Source organism: Arabidopsis lyrata, assembly GCF_000004255.2.
Source record: "Arabidopsis lyrata subsp. lyrata unplaced genomic scaffold ARALYscaffold_5, whole genome shotgun sequence".
Lineage (NCBI taxonomy): Eukaryota > Viridiplantae > Streptophyta > Magnoliopsida > Brassicales > Brassicaceae > Arabidopsis > Arabidopsis lyrata.
This window is the reverse complement of record NW_003302551.1, coordinates 16,229,323-16,256,892: the sequence shown is the minus strand read 5'-3', so window position 1 is coordinate 16,256,892 and position 27,570 is coordinate 16,229,323. Positions and strand designations below refer to the sequence as shown.

Here is a 27,570-nt window from a genome sequence, read left to right as displayed (position 1 = left end):
TATACCGACACGTGAGAAGGTACTTTTACATTGCAGCCTCTATATGTCAATCATTTTGTAAATTTTATTTTATTTCCAAAAATATAATATATCAATTTTGTAGCCATTTTGGTTTTGTTTTTTCTCGCCATTTTGTATTTGATTAAACGTTTGGAAACAGAAACAGAAATAGAAACATTTTTTTTTAATAACTATTTTGCAGATTTCATTATCGGGAGCAATTAATTCCGATGTATCCCCACCTAAACATATTTCAATGGAATAAATCCTAAATCAACATCAGCCTCATGATCCTCCCAAAAAATCCAACCGCTTTCAACATCAACCACATAACAAACGAATATTAACGAATTACGTACGATGTCAAAAATATTTCAAATTAAATATTAACAGTTGAAAACAAACCTGAATCTCTTTAATTACATATTTTCATTTTGAATGAAAACCAAAGATTCTTCAAAATAAATGCCCTATGTTTTTTTGAGAAATCTCGACGAAACACACGATTATTCAAAATGACTTCTTCTCTCTTAAGGATCCTCTAATTGAGTTTGTTCAAAAAAAAAAAAAGGATCCTCTAATTGAGAGTTTTACCTAAAAAATCATTTAACAACATATGTGAAGACTTGATCACTTGCAAAAACATAATATATTGAATTAGAATACACTTAATAGGAATATCTAATCAATAGTTTAATTTCTATATTGATTATTATTTATTTATTTAGGCTCCAAAAATTAAGGGCCAAAGCAATCCAATCTACAAAAAATGACACGTAAAGTTGTCACTTACCATACAATAAAACAAAAGCAAAAAAAAAAAAGTTATATTCACCAAACAATAACTTACGTCGACGTGTAACACAACCTCCCACCCGATTTTCTCATTTCCTTACATAACCCAACAAAAAAATACATATTATCAACACCGAATCTCAAACACAACCTCTCTTCATCTTTTTGTTTCCTCCAAGAATCTATTGTGTAATCATGATGAACATCGACGATACGACGTCTCCAATGGCCCATCCGATCGGTCCATCTCAGCCTCTTTCCGACCAAACCAAACAAGATCCGCCAAGTTTGCCCAGCGAAGCAGCTTCTTATGTTTCCGACAAGAAAGATCTAGCTTTGCCTGAAGAGAAACCGAAACAGAATGAAGAAGAGAGAGTGGACACTGGGAGAGAGAGGTTAAAGAAGCACCGGAGAGAGATCGCCGGTAGGGTTTGGATACCTGAGATATGGGGACAAGAAGAGCTACTTAAGGATTGGATCGATTGTTCAACGTTTGACACATGTCTAGTCCCTGCCGGAATATCGTCTGCACGTGCTGCTCTCGTAGAGGAAGCTAGGCGAGCTGCTTCGGCTTCTGGTGGGTTACATAGTCATTGCTTGATCTTACGCTGAATCTAATATAATAAGATACCTACTTATAAATGTGGTTCTTGTTCCTCAATAATAATATAAGGCACTATTGTTACATTGTTGATATATTCTCACTCATTTTACTCATAACTTTATGAAACATTGCAAGTTGCTTAGAGTGTGTTTAGTTGCCTATAGTTGTCCATATGGGAGAGTGTAGAACGGATTTTGCGTTTATCTTTTTAGATATTCTTGATTCGATCCGTCCATATCATGTATATATATACTCTACAACTATCTGAATATCCAGGATTCCAGGGAATATATAGAAAGGTTTTTAAAGAAAACACTTAAAAAGTTTGGAAAGATATCAAAATTTTGTTAAAAAAAAAGAGAGAGAGAGAAAAAGAAAGAAAGATATCAAAACTAAAAAATAGAAGTAAAATTAATTCATATAGAAAGTAATATCTTTATGTATCTAAATAAACATACATATTTGTAAATCATAAATCTCAATGGAAGCTAATATTCACCCTTCTCAAATTTCAGTATTTGCAATGTGCTCCACTCTAAATTTTAGAAGATGGTTAGCTCTTTTTGGATTCTTGTTTGTGTTAAAAACCTTCAAGACTTATTTTGAATCAGCATTTTTTTCTTTCTTTCAAAATATCAAATTGCACGAATGTGACATTTGCCCGTTTTCCTAATGCTCTTTTTGCATGTGCCCAAACATGCCCAATCATGTTCTTAGCTTCTTATAAGTCCAATTCAACATTTATTCTTTTTATTTGGCATATCTCTTTGTGCCATGAGTTAGACATGTAACTATGTAACAACGCGATTAAAGAGATAAGAGCGGACTTATTGAGAAGACATGTAACTACATAGCAACGCGATGAGTTAGACATTTTTTTTTTTTTTTGATAAACCCTATCGGCTATCCGGTCGGTCCCGGTAGGAACGCACCGAGGTGCTACATAGTGGACTGGTCCATCGTGTTAACGGTTAGGCCTTTACGGGCTACCACTCTATCTATCCCGGGTTTTGAAAGGCCTTCCGACTAAGTGCCAGGGGTAGTCAGGCCGCCTGCATTTCTGGCTACCAGGTAAACTAATTGGGTCAAGGCCCAACTGACAGACTTCCCAAACAAATGTGTTTTTGTTTCCAGGGAGAATCGAACTCAGGTTTGGGAGTTTCACCCTTTCCCAAAGCTTCCTCTGCTACTAGACCACGGATGCTTGGGCGATGAGTTAGACATGTTACTTAAGAATCAAGAAACGACGACGACCTTGATTAGTTTTCGTTTTTCACACACATGTATGAGTTCTTATGTGAAAATTGCTTATGGGTACCAAAATACCTAAATCAACGAATTCAATATATGTATGAATTATGATTATAGATTATATTTGTAATTTACTCAAATACCCAAAAAATACTTGCCCGTGAAGAAAAAACCCCACAACACATAACATTGTTATGAATAATAGATGGATGCCAATTATAAAACCCATCTTCAAAGAGACAGCTTTACTTACCTTTTCTCCCTAGATGGAACAACTCAACTCCTTACTTAGATTTCAGGGGGTTAAGGTAGTTGATACTTTGTCACCAAGTAAAATCATTCCTTTGTATTCCTATATAAATGACATTTATTCATTATGGATGCCAATTATAAAACCCATCTTCTAGAAGTCTATAGGATTATTTGTATCCGAAATTTTACTTTGTCACCAAGTAAAATCATTCCTTTGTATTCCTATATAAATGACATTTATTCATTGGAATAAGACATCAAATCTATGATTTTCCTTCGACATCACCTCCATGAGGATCTCAAGAATGAGTACTTGAATGTGAAAGATCCACAAATCCTTTGGAATGATATAAAAGAAAAGTATGATCATCAGAAAACTGTAATTTTGCCTAAGGCTCGCTATAATTGGACTCATATGACATGAGATTACAAGACTTCAATTCTATAATTGATTATACTCAGCCTTATTTAAAATATTTTCGAATTGGAACTATGTGGATCCGTAATTTTCTAAATTATTTGCATCCATGATTTTTTCTCTACATAATTCCAATTTGGAAGCACTTTTAAACAAGACTGAGTTATAATCACTTACAAACTCGAAGTCTTATAATCTCAAATAAATCCAATCATAGCGAACCTTAGGTAAATAAAATCACAGTTTTCTAATGATCATACATTTATTTTAAATCTTTCCAAAAATTTTATGGATCTTTCACACTCAAATATTCATTCTTGAAGAACATCCTATTAGAGCATCTCCATCCATCAGACATTGTGTGGATGTCTCAAAAATACTATTTTAATCAATTTATAATAAATAAGTTATTTATTTAAATTATAAATTATAAAAAAAGAATTTAGCCAATAATAAAAGGACAAGTAGAGACACAATTTCTCAAACTAGAAACTGTATCTACACTCTCTCCTACTTTATATTATTTTATATTTTTTAATCTTAAGACATTCCTCCTGACATTACTATTGGAGATGCTCTTATACTTCTCGAAAATATACGAACATTAAAAAAAATATTCAAATTCCCCAATCCAAACTACTTAATCGAATAATTATTCTGGGCCTGAATTTCCTTGGGGGTTTGGGACAAACCAAAACTCAAAAATTGATATCTAGTTAATGGGCCACTGGGCCCAAATGATCTTTCTAGATACGAACTAGTCAAAAGAGAATCATTTCTGATTTGTTGCGAAAAATCTCTCATCGTCTCTCTTTCTTCGCTCTCGCCATTGTTGTAGATCGCTTTCCCTAACCCTAAAATACGTAGAGAGATCAGAAACCTGAAAACAAACGATCAATCATGGAGTACGCTGCTCGGAGAAATCAGAAAGGCGCTTTCGAAGGCTTTTACAAGCTTATCATGCGCCGTAACTCCGTCTACGTCACTTTCATCATCGCCGGCGCATTTTTCGGCGAACGGGTAAGAGATCAAAGCCTTTTTGATTGTTTTATATGTGATTAGGGTTCGTATTGTTCCGGATCTGGTTTTGTGTGTATGGTTTGATTGGAACGAAATTGGGGATTTTGGTTTTGTCAAATGATAATCTTAATGAAGAAATTTCGTAGGATAGATTAAGCGATTTACAATAGAGAGCTGGAGATTATAGTTTTTGTGCATTTTTGAGAGGAATCTGATTGAAAAATTGTTTGTTTTTGGGGATGCATAGATGCTTGTGGGGTTTTCATAAGCAGATAATGAAGTTTGCAATCTCAACTTTGATTTTTGCCATTTGTGGTATTTTGATGTTCACAAGGGATTATATTGACATGAAATGTTAAAATCTGTGGTTGCAGGCGGTGGATTACGGTGTTCATAAGCTCTGGGAACGCAACAATGTTGGGGTATGTTTATCTTTGTGTATTCTGAATCATGTTTTATGCAATCTGATACTGAACTGCTGTCTAAATGTGTTGATGAAGAATGATTGCAACTCTTTTTGCATCTGAACTTGACTGTGATATACCTTTATCTGAGAAAATGCTTTCTGTTAACAATTTTTTCCAAAATGTTTAGTATTGGTGATGTTAATATTTTCCTGTCATTTGAACTAGAGAGTCTAGGTGGTAATAATTGTTTTTTCATTCTCTGTAAGTCTGTATTGCCCATCTTGAGATATGGAATGATCTCCTTTTTTTCTGTTCGCACTTCTTTGGTTTCATGGTACCGTCGTAATCATCTTCTGCATTCTCTGCTTGTTGTTAGTGTTATTTGTGTTATTAGTTAATAGTTGAATGCTAGTTTTAGAGTAAGAAAGTAGCTAATTTCGAATATCTTTTTTTTATTTATTTTAAATGTTGATTCCTGCTTCGCCTTTTCTAGCTTCTATTGGAATGTGTCTAGTTCTCCCTCTATGGTTTGTGCTAGGTAGTTCTAATATCAACACTCTGATTTTTCTGTCTTGTGTGAGTATATGTGAAAGATAATGATTATATATTTGTATTCACAATGATTTTCATGTCATCGCGCAGAAACGATATGAAGACATCTCTGTGTTGGGTCAAAGGCCAGTAGAAGAATGAGGATTTCTTCTTTTTGAATCTCTCAGACCAAAAGCAAGAATTGGAAATTTCCATGTTGTTTTGCATTCCAAGTCTCTCTTTCTTTGTTGAATAAATATAGATCATTGGGATGATTCATTACTTCACCTAAAGCTATCTGGTTCTGATTAATTGAATTTTTGCATTGTGGAATATGATAACATTATCATAACACCGTCCTTTGGCATTACAATTTTTTTTGTCTCCTTATTAAAAAGCAAATCCATTAAAATGCCCATTCGTGAATTTTCTATACTTCACTTTTGGGTTCTTTAATGTGCAAAGTCCATATTCTGAGGTCTAATTTTATCCATCCATCCTGAAGAAATTGTAATAATTGAGAAGGGTCAAATTTAAAACGATCCTCTTTCCAATGTTGAATCCCAAAAAAGAGAGAAGATTAATGATTATATGAGTTCTTTGAAAAATAACCAGAGAAGTCACTGTCGATAGAGCATCATCGTTCTTGATTTTACAGAATAAGTGGGAATTAAACCGACAAAACCACATTGGTTCAATTTCGTGCACAGAACCTAAAGACTTCCACTAAGCTGTGGGGCAAAGGTTAGAGATTAGATTTTGACGATCTCTTTATCGTAAATCACATAACTTGCACCACTACTTTCGATAGCCATGCATATAGATCAGAAGATCAACATCGTGCAAAGTGCAAACCAATCATATCGTTCAAATAGGTTTTACAAGAAAAAGAATCGTTATGGGAAAACCAAGTGGAGTTATCCCTCCATAAATTAGCATTATGCGTTTTGTTTTGTTGCGATAAGAAATTTATAGATCGGAGTTTGTGCAAATGCGATGTTCTTGTGGTCGGAGTGTGGACAAATGAATATTCCTAAAGCATTTTGTCTTGATACTGTTATGTTATGCCCTACCTGATCATCACATCACATGTTTCACTTTTTCTTTTTCGTTTTCAGAGAAATTCCTTTTTCATTTCTCTAAATGAAATGCTCATTTAAATAGTCATTTATATTTTGTGCTAATAGTTTATATATGTGTTAGAATAATGAGATGGGAATAATGAAAATTCTCTCGATAAGAAGTGGGGAGAAAGAAAATTGTGAGGTGGGTTTTTATGGGGCAGGCACCATCTGTGGATTATACGAAAAGGTATCACACACCAAAAAGATAAGACAATAATTTGTTTCGTTAGAGTTTTGAAGTTGATAATATATATTTCTAACACACAAGTGTTTGGTCTAGGTCTTTACTCTTTACAAAACAAAAGAAAAACATTTGAAAACTTAATTCGATTATCTTTGCATCGGATCCATTAAATAGAGTCCTAAACGAATTACAACTTTGTTTACGTTTAAATAATTGATAATTTTCTTGTAACAAAAATATATCATCTTTTGGAAAAGATTTAAATAAGAAAATAGGTGGTTTATCTTCAATCACAATTTTGATGATCAACGTTATAAAACCGTTTTAACTGCATGTACGAGCAGTGTCGGTCCGGTAAATTTGGGTGCCCTAAGCAAAATTAAAGCCACAAAAAAAATCTTTTAAATTAGATTTTTACCATTAAAAAGAATGTTGTAGTTGTCTCTAAAAGCCAACAATATTTTTAAAAGGCCCTACAAAATTTATTGTATATAAGAAAACTTAACAAATTTTTAGGTAAAAAGGCCCTCAAATTTTGAGGCCCTAATCGGTGGCTTCGGTAGCTTGCCCTCTGCGCCGGCCCAGTGTACGAGACATGTATAGGTTCCTACATATCTCTATCTTTGACGGAAGTTTTCCAATAAAAGCACACAAAAGGTGGTCTCTACTCTACCTCAGGTTAGCTAATTATGTCGTTTCCTTCCAAAATGATATGCACGAACGCCTTGAATTCCTTGACATATGTAAGTTTTGGGCAACAGTTTTACTACAAATTGACCTACGTTCATGATAACATTGAACCCAAAAATGTTGACCACATGTTCGAGTATATATAAGAAATACAAAACATAATTACAATATTTTATTGTTGACCATATAAAAAAGTAACTTATTTTGATAATGCGATTGTTAAAAAACGTATTAAACTAATAACATAGGCCTATGATGATCCCCCAACCTAAGTTATGCTTTTTCTATAGGGAATAGCTTACCACAGAAAATCACTTGGATAACATAAGTTTTTAGGTATTTCTTTAACTTTATTTATTTAGTTTTTTTTTTTGAAAAGAGAAGAATAAAGAAGAAGAGAGGGCTATAAATAGAGAGCCAGTCCCGCCGTCTCAGCCATGCAGTAATCTGATAAAAACAGTTTTATCTCCACAGGTTTAATTTACAAAAACTCATTAATTAGTTTCCAGATTTGGAAAATTTATTTTCTTCTTAATCTTTTCTTTCTTAATACAAACCCTTCTTCTCCCTTTTGTTAGCAGAGATTTCCAACAAAACAGGAATTAAAACACAAGATGAAGATGGTGATGATGATTAAGCTCTGCTTCTTAGCCATAGCCCTCCTCTGCATTGCTCCTGCAAATGCTCGTAATGCTTACACTCTTTAATTTGTTTCTCTCTCCCTCCATTTCTATATTCACATATATAAGTTAAATCAGAAAGTTCATATAGTTTAACGTTTGATACATGGGTGTTAATTAAGTTTAAAACGATCAAGTAAACGATGGTTATCGATTTTCACTAAACGTTATTTTTCTCTATTTACTGTGAAACATGACGGATGTACGTATATTGATTAGGAATTTATATCATTAAAAAATTTAGAGGATGAAAAACATTGCTATTATATGTTTTTTTGGTATGGGTCCAAGCAGATGTGTGTTATGCTTAAAATATACAAGACACCAATAATCGATCATATAACAGAGTGTTCATCCTCAAATATATTAATTATTTCCTTAAGTAGTGAATATAACTTTTAATACTATACGAGTTGGTAACTAATGAGCAGAGACACAAGGAGTAGTGTTTGGATATAAAGGCAAAAATGGACCAAACCAATGGGGACACTTAAACCCTCACTTCACCAAATGCGCGGTCGGTAAATTGCAATCTCCAATTGATATCCAAAGGAGGCAAATATTTTATAACCGCAGATTGGAATCGCTACACCGCGATTACTATTTCACAAACGCAACGCTGGTGAACCACGTCTGTAATGTTGCGATGTTCTTTGGGGAAGGAGCAGGAGATGTGATAATCGATAATAAGAACTATACCTTACTGCAAATGCATTGGCATACTCCTTCTGAACATCATCTCCATGGAGTCCAGTAAGTCCCCTCGGCCCAATTCTCTTTTCATTGATTGATTTATTTATAATAATTTATTATGGTTTATCATAAAATAAAATAAAATTCCATACAATTCTTTGATTATCTACCAAATTAGCTAGGTTGGCTCAAATTATCGAGTATGGAATTTATGCCACCCCAATATTATTTTTATTTCTATAGAGTCACAAGCCCATTGATAGCGTTTTTTGGTGTTAGTCTGGGCTGTTAAGCCCATGTGGCTTCTGTCTTTTTTGTGAATGTATGGAATATATTACTATAAGGTTTTGGAGTGTTATATTTCATTTGTATTCGATTTCTTAAAAGTAAGAAAAGTGTGAATAATAATAATTAAATAAAAAACGTAGATATGCAGCTGAGCTGCACATGGTACACCAAGCAAAAGATGGAAGCTTTGCTGTGGTGGCAAGTCTCTTCAAAATCGGCACTGAAGAGCCTTTCCTCTCTCAGGTATACTTTTGAGGTATTAGTTTTGAGTTAATTAAAAATGTGACTATATATATAGGCTTAATTTGATAATTCATCTCTTATGTGAAAATATATATGATTAGATGAAGGATAAATTGGTGAAGCTAAAGGAAGAGAGATTCAAAGGGAGCCAAACAGCACAAGTGGAAGTAGGAAAAATCGACACAAGACACATCGAACGTAAGACTCGAAAGTACTTCAGATACGTTGGTTCACTCACTACTCCTCCTTGCTCCGAGAACGTTTCTTGGACCATCCTTGGCAAGGTAATCTTTTTACACACAATATATTGCACTGTTAGGAGAGCTTTTAAACAATTCATTTGGATTTTATTAGAAGTTAATTCTGGTATATAAAATAATCTAGCATGCATGAATTTATTAATCTAGAGTTAGTTTTTCAAAAGCAACTAAAGTTGATATCTAAACTAGGATCTCGCTTTTAATTTAGGCTTCTAAATATATCAAGACTGAGTATACATATAATTTAAATTCCACCGAAATTGATCCTAGCACATTAAAGATTCTGAGACCATAGTGTACGTAACGATATTGAAGTGTCAAACTTCGTCCAAACTTAGTTATTAATTTTTCTGGACGATATTCAAACGTATTTGAGTGTCATTTGGGCTCCACAACCCCTGCTTTTAAGCTAAACCCTTTATGTCAAACTTGTTATTCACGTTTGAATATAAAATAGAGAAGTCAATATATACAATTGATAACACCTAGCTAGCTACTACTTTCATGTCTATTGGACATTTTTGTATGGAAACGGTCCAAATTAACGTGACACCGTGATTTATGATTGCCGTGTATAATAAATTCAATGCAGGTGAGGTCAATGTCAAAGGAACAAGTAGAACTACTCAGATCTCACTACAAGAAATATCCACATTGATAGCACGTGAGCATAGCTCATTTTCCGCAACTGCTATAAAAACTAAAAAAATTATTTGATTACTATATTATAGCATTGAAACAACGTTAAGATACCAAATTAGCAAATGGAAATGTAAAATCATTTATTCCGCTAATACTTTGGCCAAAAATTTCACTTAAGCGCCACAGTCTACTCATTTCCCTCTTTCTAATAGATTCAGACCTAAAACTTCTCACAAACATTTCCCCCTTTCACCCAAAACCTATCGAGAACTTCTCACATACTCATATCGATTAGTGGTCTCACTCTCCTCCTTTCGATCTCACTCTCTCGTCCTCCCTCTCAGTGTCTTTTTTTTTTTATCTCCCTCTCCTCTTTAAATCTGGTTTGGTTTTCGTTTGAAACTGTGAATCGTGTTTATAAATGATTTTGTTTAACAGCTAATGCGTCGAGATTTGTGTGTTCACGAACTCTTGACGGTGGAAAGGTTTGGAGATTGATTAGGGTTCTTCCTCATACTCGTTACTAGTTCCTCCAGGTTTAATTTATTTTTGTTAAGTGTTGTTGTTTTATGGAGTTTCCTCAAGATTTATGTTGATCCTGAACCCCTAAGGTATTTGATTTTCTAGAGTCTAATTTTTTCGTACCATCTTTAGTGCTTGTCTTTTATGCACACCATGTGTTCGATGAAAATACTAGCTTAAAGTTTTAAAATCATTTAGGTTCTGCAACTTATCCAGAAACGTAACACTCTTTTTTACTTTGAATTTGATTTAAAGAATTGATTTTTTTCGTTTCTGTTTGTTGAGGATTTGCACAAACATGACGCCTTGTTTCTATGTCTCTTTCTCTCTACGTCTTTGTTTTGTTAGCTCGTGGTCGGTTAGATGGATCTGGGTTTGTGGATCGATTAAGAGTTATCTCTTTATATCGATGTTGCTTAGTGTTAACCAGTTTGACTTAGGATTTTGATTATGTAGTTTTTCTGTAGATGAGCTCATTGTGCTCTCTAGATGTTCGATAAAATGTCTAGGTGAGACTCAAACTGGAAAAATTGCATTCAGCCGGTTTGTTTTTTCATTGGTGTTGTAGGGTAACGATCTATAGTAGGAGGTAAGAACAAGAAGACCAAAAGATTGTTCCTAAGTTCAATAATCTCTATCTCAAGCTTCTCGTCAAGAAAACAAAATAAGGAAAGGTTTTTTATGCTTCTTTTTCTCTATCTGTTCCATTGCTTTATTAAGATTTGGTCATTTTAAGAGTTGAAATTGTAAGTTCTTTAATCTGTTTCCATAGATGATTACGTTTAGCTACTTTAATTGTATTTCTACATTGAGTTTATAATGATATGATTATCTGATGCATTATGTACCATTGGATGTTATTAGATTCTCGTGGAATGGTTTTAGTATCTAATAGGAATGCTAGTGGACATTTTATTATATTAGGTCATTGTTAAGTAAGGTCTCTTTGTTCAGTATCTCAGGACATTTTTACATATGAATGAGATATCAATTTCAAGACTTTTTCTTACTCGATATCGCAGGAATCTTGTGTAGATTCTGTCTGTAATAAGGGAGCCTCTCTTAAGTCAACCTTTAGCAACTCTTGCCTTTCATATATCCTTCTCCACTAGGTAAGTCTCTATTCTTTCTTTCGTCAAGTGCAGCTAGAAGTCAAGCTCTCTTTTATTTCTAAAACTATGTGTGATGATTTATAGGTTTCCTTCTAGTAATGACTTATAATTTTCTCTGTCTCAGTTTAGTATTGACAATATACTTAGCTTCAATTAAGCTATTGGGAGATCGAGTTTTGGTTAGAACCAAAGAGGCAGAGGAAAAGACTTGACTTTTGAATAGAGAGAATTGAGAGATTGATGATAGTGAAGGTAGCATCAAACTTGTTTAATTGGTTTGGTTTCTGAAACATCATTTTATGGATATTGTTAGTGGTAAGCTAGATTAGCTGCATTGATTTCACTTATGTGGTTCGTCACTTCTCTTTTCAGAATTCTCAGAAGTTCCTAATCTAAGCAAGTGGTTTTCGAGTTATGTCTATGAGTCACCGATGTTGGATACAAGTGATTGTCTTGACTTTCTTGAAGAAAGTAAAGGTACAAAGGAAATGGAATTAGTCTCTTCTCATGCTAAAGACATGTCTCAATCGCAGGTTGAGTTTTCAGGTGAGTAAAGAGATTTATTTACTAATAAAGTGACTCAATAAGTTTATGGTCAAGAAGCCTGAATTTTACTTGTTTTATTTCATGTTCTAACAGAAGGTATAATGAATCTCGTCGTTGAGGACAGTGACATAGATGAAGACTGCAGTATTTGGGGAAAACCTAAGAGAAAAGGTAGCAGTATTTTTCGAAAACCTAAGAGAAAGGAAGAGACTACAACAACCTATGAAGCTGAACTAACTTCCTTGAAGAATCGAGTCCAATATCTAGAAAACGAAGTAAGGATTTTGCATAATCTCATCAACAACTTCCTTGGCAAAAGTAGTATATAGAAGTTAGGTTATTAGTTTAAGTATTGGATTAAGACTTGTATTATGTATGAATTGATTTTTGGTTTATGAAATGATGTTATCTTTTGGATGTTTATTATACATATATATAACTAAACAGGTTCCACCAAATGAAAATAGATTAATACAACCGCATAAAATTAGAGTTATGGCACTGAATATTATAGCATCATAAAAATTATAGATCATAGCTTATATATATATCGCTATTATAAGTCGTTATATCAAAGCGTTTGCCTAATGCTATGGTAGAATGCTCTATAATAACATACGGAAAAAATGCTATTGTATGTAGGGGGTCTACCATAACAGGGGCATAAGATAGCGTTTATGAAAACGCTATTAATGACATATGATAGCTCTTATCTCTTGCTAATAATGTAGATATTTCTTGTAGTGTCTCCATTGGATAAATCTTTCAAGAACAATTCAAGACCTTGTCAACCCCTAAACGGCCGGAGAGTTGAGATGTTCCACGACCGTGTCGATAAAAAAGACACCGGCAACAAAAAGAAAAGACCCAATTAAAATATTGTTACATTGTCTATTGGTTTGTTTAGAACCCTACTTAGCTTTGTAAAACTAATAATCTCTTATGTAGTACTGTGTTGTTGTTTACGAATTGATCTTCGTTTTCCAAAATTTATTATGTGGTGTTGTGAGATATGTGCTACGTTTAAATGAACAACGTGAATCAACTAATATACTCCTATTTATAGTATAATAAGAAGTTAAGAACAAATGAATTATATGTCGCAAAAATTAATTTGGATCCACGTTTTAATATTGCCGATAAGGCGATAACAAGAGTTACATGAAAATCCTCTAACCAAAAGTGTTAAACGTGATATAAGCGGTAAGCTGGAAAGTGTATCTAGTAGGTTTTGTTATTGTCATTATTATATCATCAATGGGATTTAAATCCGTAAAGCATGTTGTTTTAAAAAAAAAATTATTGTAGATCGATCATGTTTTAACTTAAAATCTACAAGACATCAATCCTAATTAATACACACACAAATAATTAATTGACTTGAAGCCGAATTGGACATTATATAACTATGTTCTATTTGAATCAAATTTTTTTAAAAAAACATTTAATATATCTCTGATTTTTTTTTTAGTTTCTGGTATACATAGACGTAAATAGATTCAATAAATATAAAATTTTATGAAAGAATTTTACAATTATGAAAATAAGTACTACTATATTAATTTGTGGAACTTGGGAGATTGAAGGAGAGAAAAAATCTAAAGATGGATTTGTTTGTTTCTGTGTTGGTTAGAAATAATTGTTGCGAGAAAAAAAGGAGAAGCAGTGTAAGACAAATTAATTGTCATTGTCTTTCCTGCCAACTCCAAACAAACAATAATTCTAGTAACTAAAATAAATACTAAAAGTAAGATGTATGGTATATATATTATCAAAATTGATGGACCTCTCTTTTTGCAGCAAAGAAAAAATATCTCCCTACACGCCTTATTGCCAAGTCAAAACCCTTTAGAAGAGAACTATTCTTTACCTAATACTCACAATATATATTTAGTTAGTCTTCCAAAACATGTATTAGTTGTTAAGTTGGCAATGAGGTCAGTTATAAATACTATTAACAAGAAATTTTGGATGGGGGGAAGTAGATACAAATGATAAACCAAAAAGAAGAAATAAAATAATTGCATATTAATGATTCTTAACACATGACAAGCTTATCCAGGAAATGAACAAAAACTTACAAGTCTGAATTCTCATTCAGTTTTTTTTTGTTTGACAAAAATTATCATAATGTTTTTACGAAGGCCCCATTATGGAGGTCCCAATACTAAAAGAGACTTCATAACAAAATGCCAATTCGAAGGACTGACTAGTTGTTCCCATTTGCTTATGTTATAATAAAACCAAGATGGCTATGAATGACCTGTCTTTTCTTGAAAATGAAATAACTACTCAATATACAAATGAAAATTACATATAATATGGCAAATGACACTAGCGAATAGCGATCACTTTTACTTAATTCGCCACTTCATCAAGACCTGAACAAGTCAATTAAAGAATTTAAAGTGTTCATGGCTCCAACTATTCACTTTCATTGTTTTAGACTTTTTAGTTTTTGAGAATTCTAGCACTAATGAAACTGTCTATATCAAGATTTAAATAGCGACCAACAAGGTGGTGGCATAGTGGTAAGACTGGGTTGTTCCTTTGTACTCTGCCCTCCGAATTCAAACCCGATATTCTTTAAATCGGAATATTTAAAAGCTGATTCCGAATACTAGAAGGGGTTATAGATCAAGATCCGAAGCTTTCACTATTTAACCTAAACAAAAAAAAAGGATTTAAATGGTGACAACAATATCAGCAAATATGGAACATTGCCTCAGCTGTCTAACACATATTATTGAGTGATCATCACAAGTATCTTTTACATTCTACTATTCCTTTCTAAGCAACAAAACACATATACACAAATAAATAACAATACCTATGTACAACCCAAAACAAGGAAAATAATAAAAAGGACAAAAAGCAAGACTAATTCAAAATCATAAGTCTTAAAGAAGAAAAAACGCACCAAAAAGATATAATAAAACGGTGAAAGTGGTTGAGACGTTAGAAATCAAATCCAAAAAGCGTCCGCGTTTTCTATCTGTGCCGTGTTCCTAACTCCGTTAAACCACTCACCACCAACGACTTTTCAAAAATACACACGCTCCTGGGCCCCATAAAGCCAACCAACCAATCACGATCCTTGTTTTTCCCCGGGACTGGACCCCACCACTCACAGAAAACGCCGCACGTCACGCCACGTCAAACGTCAACCAACAAATCCGGTCTTCTCCCCGAAGTAAACCGAGTCATCCCACCTAAACCAGGTAGTACCGGTTCACCACCGTCAATCGATGATCTTCTCGAACCGGTACTATTCCCCGGCGGCGAGGAATTCCCGACATATTCCGGCGGAAGCCTTCCTCTGATATCCGTCGACCTTCTCACCGAAACTCTCGGCGGAGAGACTACGACATCCCTCCGCGGCGCGTGAACTCCACTCGCCGATAAGTCTTTGCAACCGCCTCCGGTTCTGAAAATCGCTCTGAAGCTAGCGAAAAACCCAGGTTTCTTAACCCGAACCGGTTTATCCTTAAACGAATCGGTTCGACCGGATTTTTGTCTCTGCATTCGTCGGCTACGATCACGTTTAGATCTAACTCTTCCGATACAAGAAACCTTGGGAGAACACGGCTCCGATAACGAAGGATCCGATTTCAATCTCGACCCGATCCGTTTCGGAATCATCAGAGTCCTCGCGATTCTGCAATTTCTCCGTTTCTTCGCTTCGTTGAAACACGTCTTCTGCGGTTTCGGTAATCTGATGATCGACGCTTTTGATTTGAGTGAGATTCGCTGAGAGCTCAAATTAGGGTTTGAATTGGGATTCGAATTTGAATTTGGAGCAGATGAGTTTCCTTTTTGTGATTCTTTGCGTTCGAAGAAAGCGTTGTCGTTTAGCCATTCGAGCTGAGCTTCTTTTGATAAGGAATAAGATTCCGGTGGAAAATCGACGGAGGAGATGGAAACGGGTCGGATCTTCGGGTCATGAGTTGAGTCTTCGTTATCGTCGGCTAGGGTTTCGCATGAGATTTTCCGGTCAGAGCCACCGGCGCATACTGAAGAAACGACTTGAGGCATTTAATCAAAGCTTATGTATGATAGAGAGAGAGAGAGAGTCAGAGAGAGAAGTTTTGATCCGAGTGAGAGGTAGTTTAAGGGGAAGAGAAGATAAATATACGAAATCGGGTATTTATATTTGCTGATTTATCTGATTTTGTTTAATTAATTTATATATTAGTTGACTTTTGTTCTTAACTAAAAAAATATGGGTTAATTACAAGTAGAATTTATAAGCTAAATTAAATTTATATGATTAATTGATTTTACAAGGTGCATGACAAGAATTTGAAGCCTTCACTCTAGTGAAGGCGTTGAGCATCTCAAGCTTCTCTTTGGACTCAATGGGATTTGTGGAGAAAGTTGCCTTCTTCAATCGTCTTGCGTTGTTTAGAATGTATGCAGCTACTTCGTTCTCTTCTTCTCTTTCCCAATCGTATCTTATCCACACAAATGTCTTGAGGACTTGTAGTTTAGGAGAGCTATCGAGCATGATCCTAAATAGATTCCACCACTCCACTTCACGTGTATGCATATCAAGATATACCAGCCGATAAAAGATAGCTCCGGTATGGCACTTAATCTATATGCATAAACATCATATTATTAAAACTATACATGCATACACCACAAATGAGTTAAAATTGAAAGTATAGTTACCTCCAAAGGTGATATGTCCAAGGAAAGACGTTTGGCTGACTTGAGAGATCCCAAAATCTTCTCATTAACGATATAAGAAACGTTACTGATATTTGCCTCAACTAACATTGGCGCATTCTCAATCAGACAACACCCGCAGTTATAAATCCCTCTAATTTTCAAGTATTCCAAAGAAGGAGCGTTTATCACATAGCCTCCATCCGCTAGTCCACCAATTTTACCGTCAATCAATAGTCTCTTTAAAGATGGTGCTGCGATGACCAAAGTCAGCACAACCTTACGGGTACATCGAGGTCGATGTATGGCCAAATCTTCAAGATTAGGACAGCCAGATATAAGGTTAAGAAAAGATTCATTGTCTTTGAACTCCACAGAAACAAGGTGTAGACTTCTGAGGGACTTCATACAAACCGGGGGAAGGAACATCTACAAGAGCCGAAAACTTGAGTTTCAAGGTCTCAAGTGTATCACAGAAAAACACACTACTTGGAAATCTGACTGAATCTGTTAAAAAAAGATCGAGCACCAACTCACGCACATGGCGTACAAAGGCAATTCCAAGCCATACTCCAACATCTATATCATATCTATTTTCAGTCTTATCAGTAACTTTTATATGCAAACTCTCCAAAACCGGAGCTTTGTGTGAAAGCAAAAACTTGCCAACATTCTCTGAAAATTTCGTTATGTCCTCCTGATCGTCAGATTCAAACTCGAGTTTCGGTACCAATTTCCAAAGAGACCGCCATCGTTTAGACAAAACACTTGTGGTTATAACAGTGTTTTTGGAAGTAGTGACAATATCTGTAGAAGCAACTCTTCAGGCAACTCACTGATCCTGTCTTTACCCATAATTCTCAAACTTTTCACCAACAAAACCAAAATAGGACAAGATTAAGAATTAGGGTTTAATTAGAGCTTGCAGTTAAGAACGATTTGTAACGAAACAGAGAAACATACCATCGTTCCATTGTCGTTAATTAATAGTACTGAAGAGACGACCAATTGAGTAGATTACTAATATCCTTCAGAATTATGCCTTCCAAGTGCTGCTATCGAATCAAAAACTCTCCAATCGCAGTCTACCAAATATTCAAGAGACCTAGAAGAAGAAGAACCTTTATTTAGAAAATATATTATTAAGTTATAGGGGTTGCTGACATCAGCAATATTGTATCCTATTTTTTAGTATTCGAAAATATAAATAAATTTTTATATCCTATTTTGTGATTTTTATTTTCCATTTTGTCCAATTTAACATATTCAGCAATATTAAAAATATATATATTCGTTCGTATATTATTATTGATTTATTTCCCAATTTCGTAAAATACTCTCTATTATTACTTTTCCCCAAAAAAAAAACTAATTATTATAGATATAGTGACATTTACATTAAAAGAACATTGTTTTTCTTAAAACTCCCCAACGAAACATAAATGACAAAATTTTCATATCAATGCCAAATAATAACAAGAATCTCTTACTAATAAAAGAAACTTTCTTAGGCCATCCACATCAGCATCTCAAACTTCTTTTTTAGACTGCCACGTCATCTTAATTAGGCTAAGAAAATCATTTATGAGTTTCTCTAAAAGTTTAATAAAACGCCTCTTCCCTAGACAAATTTTGACCTAAACCCATCGTCTCCCCCAAAGCCATGTTCTCTTCGGTTTCAAGCTTCTCTAATCTTCTATGACTGCCCACTTAGCTTTCTCATATATATTTAATACCATCAGCTAACTTATGGACTCAATTGCAGGATCTCTGGTTTTAAGCTCCTCCCATCTTACTTTTAACCCACAAGGCAACGACTACTTCACATCTAATTATCTAAATATGGTTTTTACTTTCAAAGTTCACACTGCCTTCTTGGCTGGAGAATGCAAACGACTATAGGTAAGAGATCTCCTTATTTTTCGCTCTCTCTTCACTATATGGGTTTTCAAAATTGGTATTGTTTTGACCATATAGAGCCATCTCTACCTTCTTTTTTGCCTCGCTGATTAATGATGTCAGAAAAAAAAAGTGAACGTAGGAGACCATCAACAAGCGTGTAAGCTTGAGTGCATCTGAAGGTAAGCGAGAAACATGAACAAGTGTTTAATGTATCTCCATCCTTGGTTTGTTCCTCTACCAGATTAGATAACTGAAAAAATTTTCCACTAAAAGCCCCCAACGACATTGGGAACAATGGCCTCGGAGATGACGATTCTGACGAAGGTAGCTGTAGCCTAATTTGGGATGAAGTAAGCATCAAACTATTTTCTTTATTATAACATTAGATTGTCTTCTCTTTCACTAAGATCTGAGACCTATCTTTGTATATCTTAAGCCTAATCCGTAGTATTTCAATGATGGTTGGTTATTTTTTTTGTTTTTTTTTTCACGATCATTGTTTCTTTGTTTAGTAGAAATTATGCAACACAACACGCTCCACTATGTAGAAATCATTTCTACTGTTCTATGCTACATCAGATTATTTTTATTTGTGATTAGATTGAATTCTCTTTATTGTTTCGGATTTAAGAAAGTATCCTTACCAAATTTAAATCGAGTGTGAGAGCAAAGGTTTTGAAATTGTAGAGATAGCTGCAATGCAAAAGAAACATGCATGTAAATTGTAGGTGGAAGAAACAGAGGATGTATGAAGTGTGCTTGATGATTAACTGAATATTATCGACAACCACCATTATTTTATTTCAAAACATTGCCAAGCAAAGAACAGATTTCCGTTGTACACATCTTTCAATTTGTTTTCGTTAAGGCTAGACATACTAGAAGAGATAAAACATTGTAGATGCTTGGTCATTATATTCTTATAGCTCCCAATTTTGATATTCAGTTTATAGAATCATTATCATGTTTTCTTGAGATCATGCCATAAGCCTAGGTTCCTACTCATTAGTTTCTTATAGTCTCTTTATTCACGAGACCCGAGCTTACGACTCATATGGGCAAAAAGACCTAATTGAAGTTGTATTCAATGTCGTAGTTAGGACTGTTTATATTCCTTAACTTGGTAGAAGGAAAGCACATATAAATATCAAGCAACTATCTCCATTACTTGGAGAAAGGGGAACTTTATCTTGCAGAAATAAAGCTTCTGTATTTTGATTTTGGAAAACGGGTTTGTGATCTATCGTGCAATTAATAATATTAATTTAGACAACACAAAATTTCTCCATGAATAATAATGAGTATATGTCTTACCACTATCCTTTGCTGAAATCTTAAATAGCTTTCTAAGATGTTGGGTTTAAGCAGCTATGTAGGATTGGAGCATCTAATTCATTCTGCTGTCTATTTTTAAATCATTGACGTCTCATTTTTTTCATTGGTGTTAACCCTTGCAATTCACTAACAAACCTATTTCACTTTACCATTCTATTCCATTTATCACATATATATATATATAACTAACTTAGTGAAAAGTGGAAGCTAAGTGCTATTATCAATGAAAACTAAAACAATAGAGGTAGAACTTATCTATAATTGACACAATTTTTTTTTAACTCTTTTCTTAAAATATGATGTTACATGTCGATGACAAAAAAAAAAAGAGTTACACGTCTTACTTCATTTCAAAAACTTCATATTTAGCGGATGAAATGAAAAAGAAGAATGAAATGAAACAAAATAGGGATGACTTGAAAATAAATTGTGAGATTATACAAATGAGACAAATACTATATAGACTAATAGTAGTAAAAAACATTAGAAAATTAATATATAATTTTTAAATATATATTGCAAAGAATAAATTTAAACATAGTTAAAACTGACCAATTAATTGTACCATACATGTTTTATTTATTTAAAATATTAAATACTACATCACATGATTGATTATTTTGTATGTATTCTAACGAAACTAAAAATTAAGGTAAAGCTAAATTAGTTCAATTGTCAAATGTATACCGGGCGTAGCCTGGATTATCTTCTAGTACAAGTAGAATTCTTAGAGCATCTTCAACAGTAGTGTTTTGAGGAATGTCTCAAGATTAATAAAAAAATAAATAAAAAAGTAGGAGAAAGTGTATGGTTTGAGAAACTTTGAGAAACTGTGTTTCCACTTGTCTTTTTATTATTGGCCAAATTTTTTTTTTTTATAATTTATAATTTAAATAAATAACTTATTTATTATAAAATGATTAAAATAATATTTTCGAGACACCCACACAGTGTCTAATGGATGGAGATGGTCTTAAACGTACTCTCCAAGTATCTCAATCTAAACATTGCTAAAAGATCAAAATGGATCATGTCACATTGAAACAAGAATATGAAAAAATGAAATAATTAAGAGGATGGAAACTCAAATGATCCATTTATGACTTTGGACAGTTAATTAATAGACAGACATAAAGGTGGAAGTATATATTCTACAGGGGACAAGTCTAAGGTTCTCTGCACATTGAACCTCTTCTCTTCGTTCTCTCCATATTAACAATATCAGGAGGTATATCCGGTAGAAATATGGAACTACTAGAGAACTGAGAATACACATGACAAAATCATAAAAAGGCCTAGAGATTCAGTGATCATCAAACAATGGAATTGAAAAACTTTGGAAAGTTCAAATGGTACTGGACTTAAAAGTAAGAGAATCCCGGACACTATCCATCAATTATATCAGGTTTAAGACCAACACTAGCTATCAGGTTTACCAAAACACAGAAAAGAAAAGTAGCCAAGAGTAGCTCAATCCGCAACTACCTGCAAACATCGTGATGCCATCAGTGGCGGATCCAGAAGATTAGTTTATGTAGGGCACAATATTATTTTTTTATATATAAATTTTATTAAAATATTTAGTATTTATACATTATTTAAATAATCATGCCATGAATACAAGAAATAAATTGCAATACTATCGTAAACAGATAGCTATATCTGAACATTGGTCTTGATGATAAAAAAATGGTATAACACTTACAAAGCCAGATTCCCAAAATAGCGACCGACAATGTTAATGCAAATTGACCTGAATTTTTTCTCTTTCCCCGTTCTTTTTTTTTCTTCAGTCGCTTAAAGCAATTAAAGTAAAATCTCTGTTACTAGAAGAGTTAAATACATATAATTATATAAAGATCATTCGAACACAAGGTGGCATGAATTTGAAGCCTTGACCAAACCATTCATCTCGTTGTGCATCTCAAGCTTCTCTTTGGATTCGATGGGTCTTGTGGAGAAAGTTGCATTGTTCAAACGTCTTGCGTTCCTTAGAATGTATTTAGCCACTAGGTTATCTTCTTCTCTTCTCCAATCATATCTTGTCCACACAAATGTCTCGAGGTGTGACAATAAACATTCAGGAACACGCTTTGGCTCCTTCCATTTTTCGCCAAACAAATCATCTTTATAACTAAAAAGCCTGATTTTGTTGATGAGACAAACACACGGCAAAGGGGAATGCAATGTATATTACTATTAGACCTTCAAAATAGCTAGCCGACTAAAAATGAGATAACTTACATCGATGAGCTTGAGGACTTGTAGTTTAGGAGAGTGATCGAGCATGGTCGTAAGTAGATTACACCACTTCCATTTATTTGTATACATCTCTAGACATATATACCAGCTGATAGAAAATAGCTCCGGCAGGACACTTAATCATGCATAAAAAGATTATATTATTAAAACTATACATAAACAACAAATGAGTTAAATTGCAAGCATAGTTACCTTCGAAAGTTGATAAGTTCAAAGAAAGACGTTTGGCTGACTTGAGAGATCCCAAAATCTTATCATTCACTACGTTGCTAATAGTTGCCTCAACTAGCTCTGGCGCATCCTTAAGCAGACAAAGCTTATGACGTTTTATCCTTTCAATTTGCAAGTATTTCAAAGAAGGCGCGTTTATCACATAGCCCACATTCCGTCCCCTAGTGCATTCTTTAATTGATAGTCTCTTCAAAGATGGCACCACAATTTTAAAATTCATTACACGAGCAAATCTTCAAGGTTAGGGCAGCCAGATAAAAGGTTACAAATGGATTCATCGTCTTTGTACGTCACATATTCAAGGTGAAGCGTTCTAAGAGACTTCATAGAAACGGGAGAAGGAACATCTATCTCAATAGGAGGATTCTTGAGTTTCAAGGTCTCAAGTGTATCACAGAAAAACAAGCTACTCGGAAATGTGACTGGCATGGAAAAGGGAATCCAAACTTGGAGTAAGAATTCACGCACGTTGCGTGCAAATGCAATTCCAGCCCATAGTCCAACATCTATATCATCACATAAACCTGTGAGATGCAAACTCTCTAAAACTGGAGCTTTATGTAAAAGCAAAGACCTGCCTACATTCTCTGCAGTTCTCCGATCCTGAGAATCGAACTCGAGTTTGGGCACCAGCTTCCAAAGAGACCGCCATGGTTTCGACAAAACACTCGTGGATATGACAGTTTTTGTTGGAAGAAAAGACAGTATCTTTAGAAGCAAATCATCAGGCAACTCACTGATCCTGTCTCTACCCATTACACCTTGAATTCTCAAACTTTTCACCAACAAAACCAAAAAAGACAAGATTAAGAATTAGGGTTTTAAGAGCTCGCATATAGAACGATTTGTAACGAAACAGAGAAATATACCATCGTTTCATTGTCGTTTATAGTGAAGAGACAACCAATTTAGAAGATTACTAAAATCCTTCAGATTTATGCCTTCCCAGTGCTGCTATCGAATCAAAAACGCTCCAAACGCAAACGCAGTCTAGCAATAGGCAAGAGACCCAATTATCGCTCGAATCTGGTTTAAGCTAGATATTTGCTTACACTTGTGATTGATTTGTTATCAGATCGGCGACTCGAGAGAGGACAACAGTTGCCCAATACATATCAATTTGAAGATATTATTAGTTTTCGGGGTTGCTTGCATCCTACGCTTCTTGTAGAGCATATAAGAAAACAAATGTTAATATTCTATTTTTTGTTATTTTTTTTCCATTTTTTCCAATAAAGATATATTCAGCGATACCCAAAATATATTCGCTCGTATATTATTTTTTCAATTTCCGGAAGTAATATTATTATGGTGACATTTACATTTAACAAAAAAAAAGAAGAAGCTGTTTTTCTTCGGAAAACTCCCCCAGAAAACATATATCACAAAATAACAAGAATAGAAGTATAATTTGTAATCGTACTCCAAGTATCTCAATGTTGAACTTTTGCCTTGAGCTCAGGTCTGCTCAAGGCTTCACTCTTGTCTTCACTCAGGTCACCTTCATGGCGTTTCTTCGGTTACGTACGCCTTCTCCGGACATGTTGCTTTGTGGAGCTAGATATGGCTAACTCTAGACACTAGACTAATATTACAAGCAAGAGCTTAAGCAACACTCTTATACATTCAACAACTCTAACAACTCACTTGACTCTAACTTAGACTTAGTTGAATATAGTTAGCACAACCTCTTCTTCTGTTGGCCCATAACTAAACCAACACAAAATACTTCAACAGTTTGGGCCATAGGCCACACGTGACGTTGACTTGCTTTCTTATTCTTCTTCCTTCGAGAACTTCTTCTTAATCAATGCTTCAGAGTCTTCTCTGTTCTTCATCTTCTTCTTCTCATTGAAGCTTGTTTTCTTGTTGCAGGTTTAATCAAAGATTCAACTCCAACACTCAATCTACACATTGTTAAAAGCTCTTGTGGAATCTTCTCAGTTCTCATATCACAATGAAACAAGAAGATGAAAAAAATGACATAAGAGGATGGTTCTCAAAGGATCCTTGAATTGGGACAGTTAATAGACAGATCGGCGACTCCAGAGAGAAACAACCCCAAACAGTTGTTCTTTTGTTCTTTAAATCCGGAGAGTTTTCTTAACTAAAATATTAATTACTGTTGAGAAATAGTGATGAAGAACAAAACATTTGAAGAAGCTTGAAGAGGAAGAAACGACAGCTCAGCATTGCCAACACACACACTTGCAGGACCACAAGGACTAAGAGTAGCCGTTTGTTTGCGCTCATAAAAGCTAAAGCAACGAGCAAAAGCAACCCTTATCCGTTTGTGAAGTTGCTGGTTTTGGCTAAGATCAATTTGAATTGGAATGCTGCCAAAGACCAAAAAGGCACCTTCGTGGAAGCTGCATAAGGAGACTAGGTCTAGAGTGTGTTTGTGTATATAAGTGGCGTTTTAGGAGAAGAGATAGACGGTAGACAGAAACAGAGAGAACTTCATTCATAGAATAAACTTGTATGAGAGTTCTTGGGGAAACCGAGAGAGCTTTGTAAGGGACTTTGGGGTGAGAGATCTCTTGTAAAACTCATTGATATAGTGGATTCCGGGAGACAGTTCCCGGCCCAGACGTAGCACCGTTGGTGTGAACTGGGCTAACAAGTTCTTGTGTGCTCTGTTCTTACACTCTGTTTTAACAGACATACTCGGTTCTTTTCATTCAAGGCTAGCGTTTTTGTGAACATTCAATCTCTAATACACTTAAAACCTTGGTGTGTTGTTGATTCAAGCCAAAAGGAATCACCTTTAGGCCTCTGTTTCTTAACATAGTGGTACAAGTAGAATTTATATGACTATTGATTCACCGTCACATATAAGGCGACAAGAATTTGAAGAAGCCTTCACTATAGTCAACTCGTTGAGAATCTTGCGTCTTTTTTCAAGCTTGTGGAGCTCTTTGGATTCAATGGGTCTTGTGGAGAAAGTTGCCTTGTTCAAGAGTCTTGCGTTCTTCATAATGTATGCAGCCACATCTTTCTCTTCTTCTCTTTCACAATCGTATCTTATCCACACAAATGTCTCGAGGTGAGACAACAAACATTCAGGAACATACTTTGGCTCATTCCATTTCCCGCTAACCACATCATCTTTACTAGCATCCTGATTTTTCTGACGAGACCAACACAAGGAATTAAAATGGGCATGCAATGTATATATTAGTCTATTAGACCTTCAAAATTAAATTCCAAAGAGAGACTATCAAAAGTAGCTAGCCGACTAATAAATGATATATCTTACACCAATGAGCTTGAGGACTTGTAGTTTAGGAGAGCTATCGAGCATGATCGTAAGTAGATTCCACCACTTCGCTTTATGTGTACACAGCTCTAGATATACCAGCTGATAGAAAATAGCTCCGGTAGGGCACTTAATCTATATGCATAACATCATATTATTAAAACTAGAGAAGCAACAAATAAGTTAAATTGCAAGCATAGTTACCTCCAAAGGTGATAAGTCCAAGGAAAGACGTTTGGCTGACTTGAGAGATCCCAGAATCTTCTCATTGACTATTTTCGAAACGTTTCTAATATTTGCCTCAACTAACATTGGCGCATTCTCAATCAGACAAGACCCGCAGTTATAAATCCCTCTAATGTTCAAGTATTCCAAAGACGGAGCGTTTATCACATAGCCCCCATCCGTTAGTCCACCAATTTTACCGTCAATCGATAGTCTCTTTAAGTATGGCGCTGCGATAACCAAAGTCAGCACAACCTTACGGTTACGGCTACCTCGAGCTCGATGTATGGCCAAATCTTCAAGATTAGGACAGCCAGATATAAGGTTACGAATAGATTCATTGTCTTTGAAACCCACAGCATGAAGGTGCAGAGTTCTGAGGGACTTCATACAAACTGGAGAAGGAACATCTACAATAATTGAATACTTGAGTTTCAACCTCTCAAGTGTATCACAGAAAAACACACTACTTGGAAACCTGACTGAATTTTTTAATGAAAGATTTAGCACCAACTCACGCACATGGCGTACAACGGCAATTCCAAGCCATACTCCAACATTTATACCACATCTTTTTTCAGCCTTATCAGTAACTTTGATATGCAAACTCTCCAAAACCGGAGCTTTGTGTGAAAGCAAAAACTTGCCAACATTCTTTGAAAATTTCGCTAGATTGTCAGATTCAAACTTGAGTTTCTGCACCATCTTCCAAAGAGACCGCCATCGTTTAGACAAAACACTTGTGGTTATAACAGTTTTTGTTGGAAGTAGTGACAATATCTTTAGAAGCAACTCTTCAGGCAACTCACTGATCCTGTCTTTACCCATAATAACTCGAATTCTCAAACTTTTCACAAACAAAACCAAAAGTAGACAAGATTAAGAGTTAGGGTTTAGAGCTTGCAGTTAAGAAACCATGATATAGAACGATTTTTAACCAAACAGAGAAACATACCATCGTTTCATCGTCGTTGATAGTGAAGAGACAACCAATTTAGTAGTTTGGCAAAGCCTCTTTCAGATTTATGCCTTCTCAGTGGTGCAATCGAATCAAAAACGCTCCTAACGCAAACGCAGTCTAGCAATATTCAAGAGACCCAATTCCCACTCGAGTCTGGCTTAAGCTAGATATTGAGGATTACATTTTGTGATTGATTTGTTATCAGATCGGCGACTCGAGAGAACAACCCCAAACATTTTGCCCAATGCATACATCAATTTGAAGAAATTATATTATTAGTTATAGCCTTATATATAGGGGTTGCTCACATCAGCAGTCTTTTTTTTAAAGATTCTAGGAAAACAAATGTTCATTTCCTATTTTTGTGATTTTTTCCATATTGTCCAATTAACATATTCAGCAATATTAAAAATATATTCGTTCATATATTATTATTTTCCAATTTCCGTCAGTATACTGTCT

The 27,570-nt window shown here is 34.7% G+C and overlaps 5 protein-coding genes, 1 long non-coding RNA gene and 3 pseudogenes across 8 annotated transcripts; 5 read left to right on the top strand and 4 right to left on the bottom strand.

The window, feature by feature from the left end:
- The first annotated feature begins 717 nt into the window (after positions 1-717).
- On the top strand, positions 718-1,621 carry LOC9313949 (protein BIC1). The gene has a single exon (XM_002877835.2). The coding sequence runs from the start codon at positions 991-993 to the stop codon at positions 1,405-1,407; it is 417 nt and encodes a 138-aa protein (XP_002877881.1). The 5' UTR covers positions 718-990; the 3' UTR covers positions 1,408-1,621.
- A 2,434-nt stretch (positions 1,622-4,055) lies between these two features.
- Positions 4,056-5,651, top strand: LOC9313948 (cytochrome b-c1 complex subunit 9). The gene is made up of 3 exons (XM_002877834.2): positions 4,056-4,340; positions 4,715-4,762; positions 5,390-5,651. The coding sequence occupies exons 1-3, from the start codon at positions 4,221-4,223 to the stop codon at positions 5,438-5,440; spliced, it is 219 nt and encodes a 72-aa protein (XP_002877880.1). The 5' UTR covers positions 4,056-4,220; the 3' UTR covers positions 5,441-5,651.
- A 2,004-nt stretch (positions 5,652-7,655) lies between these two features.
- Positions 7,656-13,311, top strand: LOC9312234 (alpha carbonic anhydrase 1, chloroplastic). 3 transcript variants are annotated; one of them, XM_021026287.1, is made up of 7 exons: positions 7,656-7,750; positions 7,858-7,963; positions 8,388-8,709; positions 9,078-9,180; positions 9,282-9,464; positions 10,033-10,071; positions 13,009-13,311. In XM_021026287.1, the coding sequence occupies exons 2-7, from the start codon at positions 7,891-7,893 to the stop codon at positions 13,135-13,137; spliced, it is 849 nt and encodes a 282-aa protein (XP_020881946.1). In that variant the 5' UTR covers positions 7,656-7,750; positions 7,858-7,890; the 3' UTR covers positions 13,138-13,311. The 3 variants fall into 3 exon arrangements, 2 of the variants coding, with proteins under 2 accessions (XP_020881946.1, XP_020881947.1); XM_021026288.1 differs by having other exon boundaries at positions 7,704-7,750; positions 7,855-7,963; XR_002332055.1 differs by lacking the exons at positions 7,656-7,750; positions 10,033-10,071; positions 13,009-13,311 and adding exons at positions 11,173-11,278; positions 11,627-11,703 and having other exon boundaries at positions 7,797-7,963.
- On the top strand, positions 11,876-12,593 carry LOC110228586 (annotated as a pseudogene).
- Positions 13,312-14,965: 1,654 nt separating the features above from the next.
- LOC9312233 lies at positions 14,966-16,383 on the bottom strand. Its single transcript, XM_002876119.2, has one exon. It carries the CDS (start codon positions 16,295-16,297, stop codon positions 15,419-15,421), a length of 879 nt encoding a protein of 292 aa, XP_002876165.1. The 5' UTR covers positions 16,298-16,383; the 3' UTR covers positions 14,966-15,418.
- Positions 16,384-16,489: 106 nt separating this feature from the next.
- Positions 16,490-18,055, bottom strand: LOC110228422 (annotated as a pseudogene).
- A 502-nt stretch (positions 18,056-18,557) lies between these two features.
- On the top strand, positions 18,558-19,287 carry LOC110228103. The gene is made up of 3 exons (XR_002331713.1): positions 18,558-18,835; positions 18,956-19,014; positions 19,109-19,287. It is a non-coding gene; the product is annotated as an uncharacterized LOC110228103 (long non-coding RNA).
- Positions 19,288-22,030: 2,743 nt separating this feature from the next.
- On the bottom strand, positions 22,031-23,637 carry LOC110228553 (annotated as a pseudogene).
- A 1,633-nt stretch (positions 23,638-25,270) lies between these two features.
- Positions 25,271-27,353, bottom strand: LOC110228358 (F-box/FBD/LRR-repeat protein At3g52680-like). Its single transcript, XM_021025553.1, has 4 exons — positions 27,103-27,353; positions 26,127-26,994; positions 25,923-26,057; positions 25,271-25,793 (listed from the first exon to the last, which is right to left on the bottom strand). Exons 1-4 carry the CDS (start codon positions 27,111-27,113, stop codon positions 25,470-25,472), a joined length of 1,338 nt encoding a protein of 445 aa, XP_020881212.1. The 5' UTR covers positions 27,114-27,353; the 3' UTR covers positions 25,271-25,469.
- Positions 27,354-27,570: the final 217 nt, after the last annotated feature.